Source organism: Saimiri boliviensis, chromosome 16 (assembly GCF_048565385.1).
Source record: "Saimiri boliviensis isolate mSaiBol1 chromosome 16, mSaiBol1.pri, whole genome shotgun sequence".
Lineage (NCBI taxonomy): Eukaryota > Metazoa > Chordata > Mammalia > Primates > Cebidae > Saimiri > Saimiri boliviensis.
Window position 1 is genome coordinate 78,636,641 of NC_133464.1, and position 13,162 is coordinate 78,649,802.

At 36.5% G+C, this 13,162-nt stretch overlaps 1 protein-coding gene across 7 annotated transcripts in view; it reads left to right on the forward strand.

Moving 5' to 3' along the window:
• KATNAL1 (katanin catalytic subunit A1 like 1) overlaps positions 1-13,162 on the forward strand; it is a 99,382-nt gene that overhangs the window by 57,441 nt on the left and 28,779 nt on the right. For all 7 annotated transcript variants that reach the window (XM_074387894.1, XM_074387895.1, XM_074387893.1 and 4 more), the window contains 4 exons: positions 3,674-3,801; positions 4,194-4,299; positions 11,609-11,767; positions 12,461-12,587. In XM_074387894.1, the coding sequence (XP_074243995.1) occupies positions 3,674-3,801; positions 4,194-4,299; positions 11,609-11,767; positions 12,461-12,587 (520 nt within the window). The remainder of the gene's footprint in view (positions 1-3,673; positions 3,802-4,193; positions 4,300-11,608; positions 11,768-12,460; positions 12,588-13,162) is intronic.

The following is a 13,162-nucleotide window of genomic DNA, read 5'->3' on the forward strand; positions in this document are numbered from 1 at the left end:
ACCTTTTAACCCAGCAATCCCATTACTGGGTATATACCCCCAAAATTATAAGTCATTCTACTATAAAGACACATGCACATGTATGTTTATTGCAGCACTATTCACAGTAGCAAAGACTTGGAACTAACCCAAATGACCATCAGTGATAGACTGGCTAAAGAAAATGTGGCACATATACACCATGGAATACTATGCAGCTGTAGAAAACAATGAGTTCATGTCCTTTGCAGGGACATGGATGAAGCTGGAAACCATCATTCTCAGCAAAGTAACACAGGAACAGAAAACCGAACCCCTCATATTCTCACTCATAAGTGGGAGCTGAACAATGCAAACACACGGACACAGGGAGGCAAACATCACACCAGGGCCTGTCGTGGGGTGAGGTACTACGGGAGGGATAGTGTTAGGAGAAATACCTAATGTAGATGATGGGTTGATGGGTACAGCAAACCACTGTGGCACATGTATGCCTATGTAACAAACTTGCACGTTGTGCACATATATCTTAGAACTTCAAGTATCATTTTAGAAAAGAGAGAAATAATGAGATTTCTAGTAAATTTTATACTTCCTTTGGGCCATTGAAATCAGTCAACAGATGAATAAATTAGGCAAGTGAGAGTCAGTGGCTTTACAGGAAAAAGATCAGCTATAATTCAGTCATCTCTGTGACTATGACCCCAGTGATTTTTATTGCTAATTAGTCAGTAATTCTCGAAGTGTGGTAGCTTACTACCTAATGAGTTGATTCCTCCGTTGGACAGAATCCATTGTAAAAAAATTCTTTCTTTTGTTGATCTGAAGTCTATCTCTTTTTTAACTGGCCCTGGCTCTTTTTTTCGGTGCGGTGGGGGTAGTTGGGGGTGTGTAATACCTAATAGGCCTGTTGGTTGTATTGCTCCATTAGGATTTGCTTCTTCAGCTTAAAGCTTTAGTTTCCTTGGTCTTACTCTATATGACATGGATTTTGAACCCTTTACAACTTGATTATCTTTCCCTGGGCGTAGTTCATTTATCAGTATTTCTCTTAAAATGCAAGACCCAGAGCTAGTAACTGACCATGTTTCACTTAATCTGCCAGTGTGAGAGGTTGCATAGTAAAATGTAAAAAACACTTGCATTTTAGGGCAATATGTCATTAATTGACACTGTAACATTTGGTTAGTCACTTTGAGCCTAATTTTCCTCAAATAGAAGATTAACCAACACTAATAAAAGGTTAGTAACACAGCTTTCTTGATATGGTAAATTTTGAGGAAAAAAGTATATCAACCTTCATGCTAAAAATCGAATTCTTGCTAATGTTGACCTTAGTCAACTATTATGAAAATCTAAGGAAATAATTCTGAGATCATTTCAGTGACATTGCAGTTAGTATTATTTATGTACTCTTTATAATATCTTGGGCCAGGTTAGCTTTATTGCCTTCAACTAACAGTTTCTTTTAGGTATTGTTATATTTGATGTCTATATTCTGATTTAAGTATTTGTTATGAAGAATAACTATCACCCATTTTACTGATTTCCTGGTATAACCAAATTAATTTTAGTTTTCTTAAGTTTTTTTTCTTCTTTTCCTTTTATTTTTTCTTTTCTTTTCTTTTTTTTTTTTTTTTTTTTTTTTTTTTTTTGAGACAGTCTCTCTGTTGCCAGGCTAGGGTGCATTGGCACAGTCTCGGCTCACTGCAACCTCCGCCTCTCTGGTTCAAGCAATCCTGCCTCAGCTTCCCTACTGGCTGGGACTGCAGACGTGCACCACCACACCAAGCTAATTTTTTCATTTTTAGTAGAGATGGGGTTTCACCATGTTGGTCAGATGGTCTCTATCTCTTGACCTTGTGATCTTCCTGCCTTGGCTTCCCAAAGTGCTGGGATTACAGGTGTGAGCCACTGCACCTGGCCCTAAGTCTGTTTTATATAACCTCACCATTTTGATTTGAAAATGTTCCCAGAATCTTTTTTGTAGTCCTTGATCTGTATTCCAAGTCTCATGTGTACCACTGAGAAACTCTGGATTCTTGGGCACATCATTTAACTGGCCTCTACACACATTTATTCTTCTGCATAGTGAGAGGCTTTTACTTCTTTAATTCTCCTCCTCTACCTATACTCTGTAGCAACCAGAAGAAATCCAAACTCACCTCTGCCCATATCTTCAACCTCTGCCTTCCGTGCTATACTTTTTATCTATGCTGGCTACTCAGGTTTTTTCACAGCATTTCACAGTTTATGTGTGTTTTTGCTTTATTTGCTTCTTTCCCCCACTAGACTAGATGCTTGATGAAGGCAGATAATGTATTTTCATTCACTGCTGTAAAACCTAATGCAGAATAGCATGTGTTGCACATAGAAGACGCACAAATACTTACTGTTCTTAAAATCCTATGGTACTCCTGTTACTTTCAGATAGGCATGCAGCTTTTTCTTTCTGCTGGTGTAGTGTTTACTAAATTCTTTCCAGCTACTTGGACATTCATATTAAAATGATATTTTAATTTTAACTTGGTAAGTATGAATTACAATGCCATATGAAGGCTCTAGCCCCAGATATGTCAGTTTCTTGTATATTCTTTAGTTGATGTATTTCTAGGATAGTTTTTAAGTGATTACAAAATGTTTCTAGTGATTGGTTTGAATATGACTTGGTAGACTTGGCCTATCTGTGCTATAAAATGTGACTCTAGCCTAAGCTTAAGTTTGTCGATGTAATGTTTGTTGTGTAGGTGCCAGAAATTTACTCCTTTAGTAGTGTCAGTATTGATATCTGTCATCTGGAAAGCAAGAATCTTCCTGAAATTTACTAATAAATTTAATACTACTGCCATACTGCCCAGAAATAATAAATTGTTCATTTTTGGGAGGTGAAGTACCAGAATACTGTTTGGTCACTTACCTAGTAGCTTAAAGGAACTAGAGTATCTGTCCAAGGGAGCTGTTTAGTTTCCTCCCAGCACTTACGATTGAGCCTTTTGACTATATAAGAAGTGGGATTGGAGAAGTTTGTCTTGTTCTCTTGTCTCTTTTCAGGTTGATGTTTAGGAGATTAACTCATTTTGACCATTTTCCCATTTCATTTTTACTCTAGGCGGTAACTGGGGCTAAAGCTCTGGGGAGGCCCTTGGCTGTGCTTGCTGAAGTATTTTCTGTAGTTGCACTGCCTCTGGCAAATAAGTGCATTTCGTTTAAAGCTCTTCAAAGCTGTGTAAATCTTGGCAGAACCCCATAGAAACCATAGCATATAATTCCTTTTACAACAACTATATTATTAAATGAAGAATTTGGGGTAAAACATATTGCTTTAATGGTCTTAATACTATTTAAAAGATCCTTCTATATTAATATTCAACATATTTTCTGTAGTGATGGAAATCCTCTGCATCTACCAGTTCAAAGATAGTATTTCCCAATCTTTTGGGATCTAGCAAGGTTCATTTTAGTCTTACCTGCAACTGTCCCTGCAAGAATGTAGATTTGAAGTTTTTAATAAAGTTAACCAGTTCATGTATTTCTGATAAATAGAGGAGAATGGCATTTGAGTAATCAGAAAATACTACCTTAAAATAATAAAAATTATTTAGAAAATGATGGCATTATAATGCTTTCAAAGCTTAATGATGTTGATTAAAATTACACAGTTATTGACTAGTACTTTTTTTATACCTATCCCCAGGGAAGGAAGAATATGCAAGATGGTGCAAGTGATGGTGAAATTCCAAAATTTGATGGTGCTGGTTATGATAAGGATCTGGTGGAAGCCCTTGAGAGAGACATTGTATCCAGGAATCCTAGCATTCATTGGTTAGAGTCTTTCAAATTGTTTAACTAAAGTAGAGGAGAAAACAAGTTATAGGTTGGCTTGGTGTGAGTTTTCTCTTGTTATTCATTAATCTCATTATGACCACATCTATAATATGAGAGTATAGATTGGCGAGACAGTTTCTGTCGAACATAACCAAGGGCATTTTACACATTAATTTGAAGTTGATGTAACCGATGAAAGTTGTTAATTGAATGACATGTCCTTATTAATAACTAATGTTTTCACTGATCTTTTTATGCAGTAAGAATTAGAATAATGTTCTTAATATATGAATAATTTCATAAATTAAAAAAAAATTTAAAGAATTAGTTTTGACCATAAATCAAAGGTCCCTGAATAAACCTTATGAAACTTTGCTGATCTTTCAAAGGGATGACATAGCAGATCTGGAAGAAGCTAAGAAGCTGCTAAGGGAAGCTGTCGTTCTTCCAATGTGGATGCCTGACTTCTTCAAAGGGATTAGAAGGCCATGGAAGGTGAGAATTTATGAAATTGGTTTTGGTGTAAGAATGCTGCTTGTATCAGAATGAAAGGCAGCATTGCTGTAGTTTTTAATGTATTTAACACATTTTGAAAAGGTTGGGAGAAGTTTATATACACCCAAAACACCTGGATTTGAATTTGTAGTGTGATGTACTGCATCTGCATGGCAGGAGAGATGGGCTTGCAGTGTTGAAACTATATAGCCTTTAGGTAAAGTCACTTTCCTCAGGGGTGCTGAGCTAGAGATTAGTTTTAAGAATTTTCTAGATGTATGTTTTTGTAGATAAAAAGTTAAGCAGATTAAGCAGAAATAGTACATAGTCTTATAGAAGAAAGGTTTGGTCAAACAGTTATTTTTCAGAAGTTGGAATATTTCTCACTGATGGTTAATTATTTTAATTTGTTTCACTTGTCACTGACTTGAAGCTCATTGTTAACTATTTTATAGACTACATTTTTTATACTTTTGAGTTTTCACAAATTTTTTTTCTAAAAAGAGGTATTTAGCTGTGGTTTAAAAAACAATTTCTTATGTCATCACAAAATATGATCTGACTGTATCAATTTATTTAGTCCTTGCTGTGCTTTTGTAGTATTTATTGGCAAACTGGATTAAGAAAATAAATGTAAAGATATATTTCCAAAGAATCTTATTCCTGACCTAATACATTTTTTTCTGTAACAGTAGAATAAAATTCTTGAATAGAACTTTTATGTTTTTTTAAAAGCTTATGTTTGAATTTTATAGGGATTTGTGAGAATATTTACTAAAATGGGACAATAAATGTATTTTATTTATTTTTTGAGATTGAGTCTCACTCTGTTGCCTAGGCTGGTAGACAGTGGCACGATCTCAGCTCACTGCAGCCTCCGCCTCCTGGGTTCAAGTGATTCTCATGCCTCAACCTCCTGAGTAGCTGGAATTACAGGTGTGTGCCACCACACCAGCTAAATTTTGTATTTTTGGTAGAGGCTGCATTTTGTCATGTTAGCCAGGCTGATCTTGAACTCCTGGCTTCAAGTGATCCACTTGTCTCGGCTTCCCCAAGTGCTGGGATTACAGGTGTGAGCCTGATAAATATGTTTTAAAGAATACTTGAAAATAAGGAGGCCTCAGAGATTTTTCACATTTACAAAATTTGTCTCAAAACATAAATTCCAGAATTTCAGAATTGGAATGAGTCTTTGAGATCATCTTAAATCCCCACTATGTCACAGACTAGAAAATTGAAGTCCAAATAGGTTGTGACAACCATAATAGACCTTTAGAAAATTTAAAATTCAATGTGTCTCATCTTCTTATGTTAATATGTACCTTCCCTCAACAGCACACTTTCTCCTGCATGGTGTGATACTACTCCTGTATCCATCAGGCACTTGTTTAGCCGTTTTATTTTGTTTTTCAAGACATAGTCCTGAACTGTGAGACATCCGAAATAGAGAGTTGGGCACTTACAGGTAGCTTTCAGTGTTAGTCAGTAGCAGAGCCTAATGGGTGGTACAGTCCACATGTGCTTGGAGAGCAAACATGACATGATTAGAGAGGGTTTTGTGCTTGAGGATGTGGGATTCAAGTGGCAATTTGTAGGGTTGTGAGGATTTCACTGTGTTGGAGGAGCTACATTTTGGAGTTTTAGGAACTTGAGTGGGGGGTGAATGACGTGAGCAGTAGAATATAGTGAGAAAGTGTAAGTGTATTTGGGAAATAGATGCATTGAAGTTTTGTAAGGAAAGCAGCATAGCATATTGGTAAGGGGCACAGATCCTGGATCCAGACTGGGTGCATACGAATTCTAGCCCTTTCCACTTACTGGATCTGTGATCTTGAGCAAGTTATGAGAGTTCTCCATTCCTCAGTTTTCTTATCTATAAAATGGGAATCATGTTATCTCATAGGATATAGTGAGGTTAAAATGAGTTAATAAGACAGTATCTGACAATAGTTAGCACTTATAACTGTTGAAAAAATAACTTAGTGGGAGATTCAAATGGGAAGGAAGGTTGAGGCCAGATTGTATTTCCCAGGAATTTGGTCCTTTTTCTATGGGCGTTTGGGAGACCTCTTTGAGCATGTAGGTAGCATAGTTAAACTAGTGAGTTGGGGAAAACAGTCTGGTTGCAATGAGCACAGTAAGATGGAAGGCAGAGAGCATGTTCAGAAGTGATTGGCAGTAGTTAAGGCTTAAAATTCAAAGAACTTGAATTGGGATGGTGATTAGGAATGGAAGGACAGATGCTAGTGATATTTAATGAAGGAAGTTGGTAACCTTTTGAATGTAATATGTATGTCAAGATGAAGGTGGGGCAAAGAAAATTGGTTTTTGCCTATAGCAAAATAAATAGTGACGATAACATAAATGTGGAGCTCAGGAAGGTGAAAGATACTGGTTTATTCTTCTGGATGAAAGTTCAGCAGGAGCAAGGGGTGCTTCTGGGAAAAGAGAGGAGGAATTAGTGTGAAATTTTGGTACAGTATTCATGCAGAAATGCACCAAGTTAGAAATACAGGGATGAAGCTTATGAGAGCAGTAAAAGGTGGAGATACTAAATGCTTTTTCAAAAATACATCTCTGGGACAAATATTTCTCTAACAGAATAATAGTGAGGTTCTTCTTTATAAGTTTTAAGATCAGAAAATTATACTCAGAAAATAAGGAGATGCCCAAGGAATAGACTACTGTATTTTCAGTGGCTGAAGTATGTAAACATATCCTTGAATCAGTCTTACATTGAGACTGTATTCATCTATCCTTTTATCATCCAGGCTATCTTAGCACTTCTCAGACTGCACCATAATTTATCTATATTTTCTAATAGATTAAAAGTCTCTTGAGGATTTATGTGTGATTCCTGACAGATTCAACTTTTTTCCCTCAGGGCCTAGTACTTAGTAAGCATTGGATAAGTTTGCACTGGGTAAATACATATTTATTGAGTATTTACCTTGTGTTAAGTGATAGGCTAAGTGCAGAGGATACCAAAATGAATGAATAACAGCCCCCAAGAAGCTCATGGTCTTTGGGTGAATAGCATATATTTAATGGACACCATGTGTTAAGTGCAGTATTTGTTGAGGACAGTGTGACTAGTGTCTGATAGAGTAATGAACACGTTGCTATGGCAGGAGAGAGGAAGAGGGACTTAGTCTGCTATGGAGCATAATAACAGGGATAACCTCCCAGAGCAGGTGATTCTGAGCTGAGACTTGAAAGATGAATAGAAGTTCAGCAGGCAGATGTGATGAAGAAAGGCTCTAAGGCAGAATGGATGTCATGTACAAACACATGAAAAGTGTAAGAGAACATAGTATATGTGAAGAATCTTCTGTGGTTCAGTGTGGCTGGAAGTATAGAGTGTTTTATGGGACATAGTAACAAAAGGCACTGCTAGACTGGTCGATGTGACCTACTTCTCACAAAGAGCCCTGCATGCCATGCTAAAGATGTCAGTGAGCCATTGAAGAGTTTTTAGTAGGAGGGTGATTTGCAAGTGTAGGAAGATCTCTTTCCTGTAGCAGTATGGAGGATAGGTTGGGGATGGGCTTAGATGGAAATGGAAAAGAAATCTGATTAGGAGGCAGTTGAAATAATCTAGCCAAACAGTGAGGACAAACGCCTGCACAAAGGCTTTGGCTTTTTGGCTAGTGAAAAATGAATGAATTTGTGAGGGTTGTTTAGAAGGTATAAGTGACTGATTGTTTACAGGGATGTGGGAGAGAGACAAGTTGTATGACTCCCAGATTCCAGGCTTGAATGGAAGGCATATGCAATGACTTCTGACATCACCTACCCAGAGTTGGGCCAAACTTCACAAGGTTGAGAGCTCAGTTTTCTGCAAGACTGCCCTCACTTCAGACACTAGCTGCAAACTTGGGGGTCCCCAGGTCACTCTTATGACCAACTGGCTACAAATTCAGGGGTTCCCATTACCCTCTCAGGTTTGATTATTCTCTAGAATGACTCACAGAACCGTGAGTCCTTACAGAAGGAAAGGAAGTTTTACAATTGAGCCCAGGACAACGTAGGCATGAACATTGTGGGTCCCCTTACACATGGCTTTTCTTCTGCTTCTGCTGCCCCGGAGACAAGACAACCCCTCCTTTTCCTCCTCTTCCTTAGCCTATCCAAGGTGAAAAGGTGATACACTTCCACTTAATGAATAATAAATATATTTTCTCATAATTTTCTTAATAACGTTTTCTTTTCTCTAGCTTACTTTATAGTAAGAATACAATATACAATACATATACAAAATATGTGTTTACAGTTTTTATTACCAATAAGTCTTCAAATCAACAATCGGATATTCATTATTATGTTTTTGGGGAATCAAAAATTATATGCAGATTTTTGACCTTGTGGGGGATTGGTGCCCCAACCCCTGAGCTGTGCAGGGAGCAGCCATACTTATGGTAACAGTGTTACTATAGCCAAAGTATATAAATCGGAACCAGCCAAGAGGAGAAACTTACAGGGCGAGGTCTGGAAGGATGCTGAAGGTGATGCTTTTGTCCTCTCTTCCTGGAGTCAGGATGCTTTACTCTCCTGGATGTGTGACAATATGCAGATTATTGCAGTACATGGGCATGTGACAGTGCTGCTGTAGTTCGGATATGGTTTGGATATTTGTTCCACAAAATCTTATGTTGAAATTTGATTCTTGGTGTGTGGTGTTGGGAAGTGGTGCCTAATGGGAGGAGTTTGTGCATGGGGCAGATCTCTCATGAATGACTTGGTGCTGACCCCATGATACTGAGCAAGTTCTCACTCTGTTAGTTCTCATGAGAACTGGCTGTTTCCCCTCTCTCTTGCTTTTGCTCTTGCCATATGAGTTCTGCATGCTGGCTCCCTTTCACCTTTCTCCGTAAGTGGAAGAAGCGTGAGGCCATCACTAGAAGCTGAACGGGTGCAGGCATCATGCTTCCTGTACAGCCTGCAGAACTGTGAGCCAAATAAACTTTTTTTCTTTAAAATTACCCGGCCTCAGGTATTTCTTTACAGCAACACAAATGGACTAAGAGAAATACACAGAGTATTGCCAATTAGGGAAGCTCACATGATCAATTGAATCATTGCCCATGGTTCTTAATCTCTCCATTTTGTGTATATACCACATTTTCTTTTTCCATTCATCCATTGTTGGTCACTTAGGTTGATTTCATATTTTGGCTATTGTGACTAGTGTTGTAATAAACACAGGAGTGCAGATACCTCTTCAATATATTGATTTCCTTTTTTTTTGATATATACCCAGTAGTAGAATCACTGGATCATATGATAGACCTGGTTTTCATTTTTTGAAGAACTTCTTTACAGTTTTCCACAGTGGCTGCCACCAACAGTATAGGAGCATTCCCCTTTCTCCATATCCTCACCATCATCCGTGATTGCCTATGTTTTTGATGAAAGCCATTTTAATTGGAGTGAGATGATATCTCATTTTGATTTTGACTTGAATTTCTCTAATGATTAGTGATGTTGAGCATTTTTTCATTATCTGTTGGACATTTGTATGTCTTCTTTTGACAAATGTCTATTCAGACCTTTTGCCCGTTTTATAATTGGATTATTTGTCTTTTTGCTGTTGAGTTGTTTGAGCTGCTTGTGTGTTCCGGTTACTAATCCCTTGTCAGATGAATATTTTGCAAATATTTTCTCCCATTGCAGGGGTGTCTTTTTGTTGATTTTTTTTTTTTAATATAATCTATCTGTTTTTGCTTTGTTTGTCTGTGCCATTAAGGTCTTACACACACACAAAAAATCTGCCTGGACTGATGTCCTGTATCATTTTCCTGGTTTTTTCTTCTAGTAGTTTCATAGTTTCAGGTCTTTAATCTATTTTGACTTGATTTCTATATATGTTCTTTGGTCCATTTTGATTTGATTTTTGTATATGGTGAGAGATCAGCATCTAGTTTCATTCTTCTGCATATGGTCATCCAGTTTTTCTAGCACCATTTATTGAAGAGACTGTTCTTTCCTTAAGAGATTTTGTAATGTGGCAGATTAAAGTATATGTATATACCGAGGGGAAAGGGCCAGTGGACTAGGAGATACAGAAAAGAGAGAACTTAATTAAAGGAGTAATGTCATGAGGAGGTGAAGTTTATAAATGTACAGTAGCTGTGAACAGATGCTAATGTTAGAAATTAACTCCTATAGGAGGTGGCCACATGAATGACATTACAAGATGCCCCTCTCAGTGAGCATGAAAAAAGTTATGGAAGAAATAAGAACTTTGCTGTGGCTATGCCTGTAGCATCAGTTGGTCGTTTTCATGGTTTTTAAAATTTCAATCTTATGCAAAGTTGAAGACTCCGTAACAAAGCAAAAAAATATTTTTGTAGAACTAATGTTTCAATTCTTAGTGATTCCTTGTTGATCTCTGTAACAAAATTCTTTAGCCATCATTTGGACAGTTTCTGAATTTGGAGTTTGTGAAACTTTGACATATGCAGTTTTCAAAGCTTAAATCCCCAAAAGTTTGTCGAGCCAAAGTAGCAATTGGATCAGAATTTCCTCTTAAGGAATGACCGAATATTATGCAAAAAAAATTTAGTGTGAGTCATGTGTTTAAACTCCATTAAAACTGCTAGAAAAAAATAATTATTTAAATATCCATTAGTTTTTAAGACTAGAAGATTGGTTTCCTTGAATAATTTTTATTCCTCTCTGATTTGTTTTTATAGAATACTTTCATGTTTGTTTTCAAAACTAAGAAGTAACTAAAGTTTTTATTCTGTATTTATTGGCTCCTTTATCACAATCACTGTTTTATGTAAACTGTCTAAAATGATAAAAATGTTGCTAATTTGATTATGTTTGAATCACCACTGGAATTTTTACTGTTACCTTATTAACTCATAAATGGGTCTTTATTTTTTACTGAAAGTTGTATATTATAAATGCACTGTGGAAGATAGGTTTTGTCCCTTATAGAGGGTAAGGAATGTTTTTATTATGTGTAAACAGAATGGTTGCTTTTAAGCAATGCTCCATATTATATGTATATATCGTATGTCAGGTTCAGGAAACAGTAGATTATTTCTAAATATATGAAAAAATTGTTGGTTGTCTAGGCTTTTTATTAGGTTATCTCTGACTACCTCTGACTTGAGACATTTTATGAGATTGCGTCATTTTTTCTAGCTATAAAATGATATTCTTGCTAAATGCATCATGATTTTACTGTGACAATTTTGAGTTTATCTTTTGATGGAAAAATCCTAATGTACATTAATAGCTGATAATTTATTAAACTTTTAATCTGATAAATCATTTAATTCATCTGTTGAAATTTCAGGGTGTACTAATGGTTGGACCCCCAGGCACTGGTAAAACTATGCTAGCTAAAGCTGTTGCCACTGAATGTGGTACAACATTCTTCAACGTTTCCTCTTCTACACTGACATCTAAATATAGAGGTGAATCTGAGAAGTTAGTTCGTCTGTTGTTTGAGATGGTAAGTGATGATATATTCAGATTTCAAAGTAGTGTGTGTAGGCCTATGATGCCCCCATCAATGAGGTCTGTCCACCTGGAATCTTTTTGAAAAGGACAGTATAGTTATATTTTAATAGTTCTTGACACACTGTTGAGAAATGGGATGGTGGATTTTGTGGGGTAGTTGGTGTATCTTCAGTGTATCTTTTCTTTAAGGTAAAAGAACGCCTTTTCGCATCTTACCCGTTGAGGGTGGAAGAAGAGACTTTGGCCATGTGTGTGGTTTGACTGGTATTTCTGGATCTCTCGGAAGCTGATGGAGCAGAATAATATTTTAATATTTATTTTAAAAATCAGAGCCTGATCTGTCGTTAAAGTTTATTCCTTTTTTGTATGGGATTTGCATTACCTTAAGAATGCCTACTTGAGGATTGAGGTTGATTTATTTTTGAAAGTTTTTTTATTATGGAAATTTCCAGACCTGAAAGTAAGCATAGTGCAATGACCCCTCATGTATCTGTCACCCAACTTCACCCATAACCTTTATTTTTAGATATTTCTTTTTTCTCATGGGAATGACCATAACCAAATGATGGCATTAAACATGAGAAGTTTCTGCTCTTTTTTGCCATTGTTTTAAAAGATTGTTTTTTAAATACGCAGATTGTTTTATGAGATCATTGAATGATTTCTTTAAAATATTTTCTTAAAGGCTAGATTTTATGCGCCTACCACAATCTTCATTGATGAGATAGATTCTATCTGTAGTCGAAGAGGAACCTCTGATGAACATGAGGCAAGTCGCAGGGTCAAGTCTGAACTACTCATTCAAATGGATGGTAATTGATACTTAATTATTGTTTCAAAATTCTTATTTTTTAAAAAATATTTTGTGTAAACTTATAATCAGTGGATGGATTAGAAGGCAGCCTGAGTTTAATTATTCGTTAATTCACCCATTTGTTCATCTGCTCAGAGAGCATTTATTGCATACTTGTTAGAGATCATGCACCATTTCAGATTCTGAGGTTACAAAGAAAAAAGCTAAAATGGCCTTCAGTGAGCTTACTATTTGGAGCAAGGGTTCTAGAGGTATGATCTAGAGTCCTAGGGTTCCTTGAGACCCTTTAAAGAATCTGCAAGGTCAAAACTATTTTCATAGGAATATCAAGTCATTATTTGCCTTTCCTTTTTCACTCTCATTCTCTCACAAGTATACAGTAGAGTTTTCTAGGGGCTGTAAGACAGGATATCATAAAGGGTATAATGCAAAAGCAGATATGCGAATCCAGCTGTTCTCTAGTTAGACGTTAAAGAGATTTGCAAAAATGTGAAGAAAAAAAAAGGCCCTCTTCTGTTTTTTTAATATTTTGGAAAACATGCTTTTCATAGAAATACATGAACCAAGTAATGG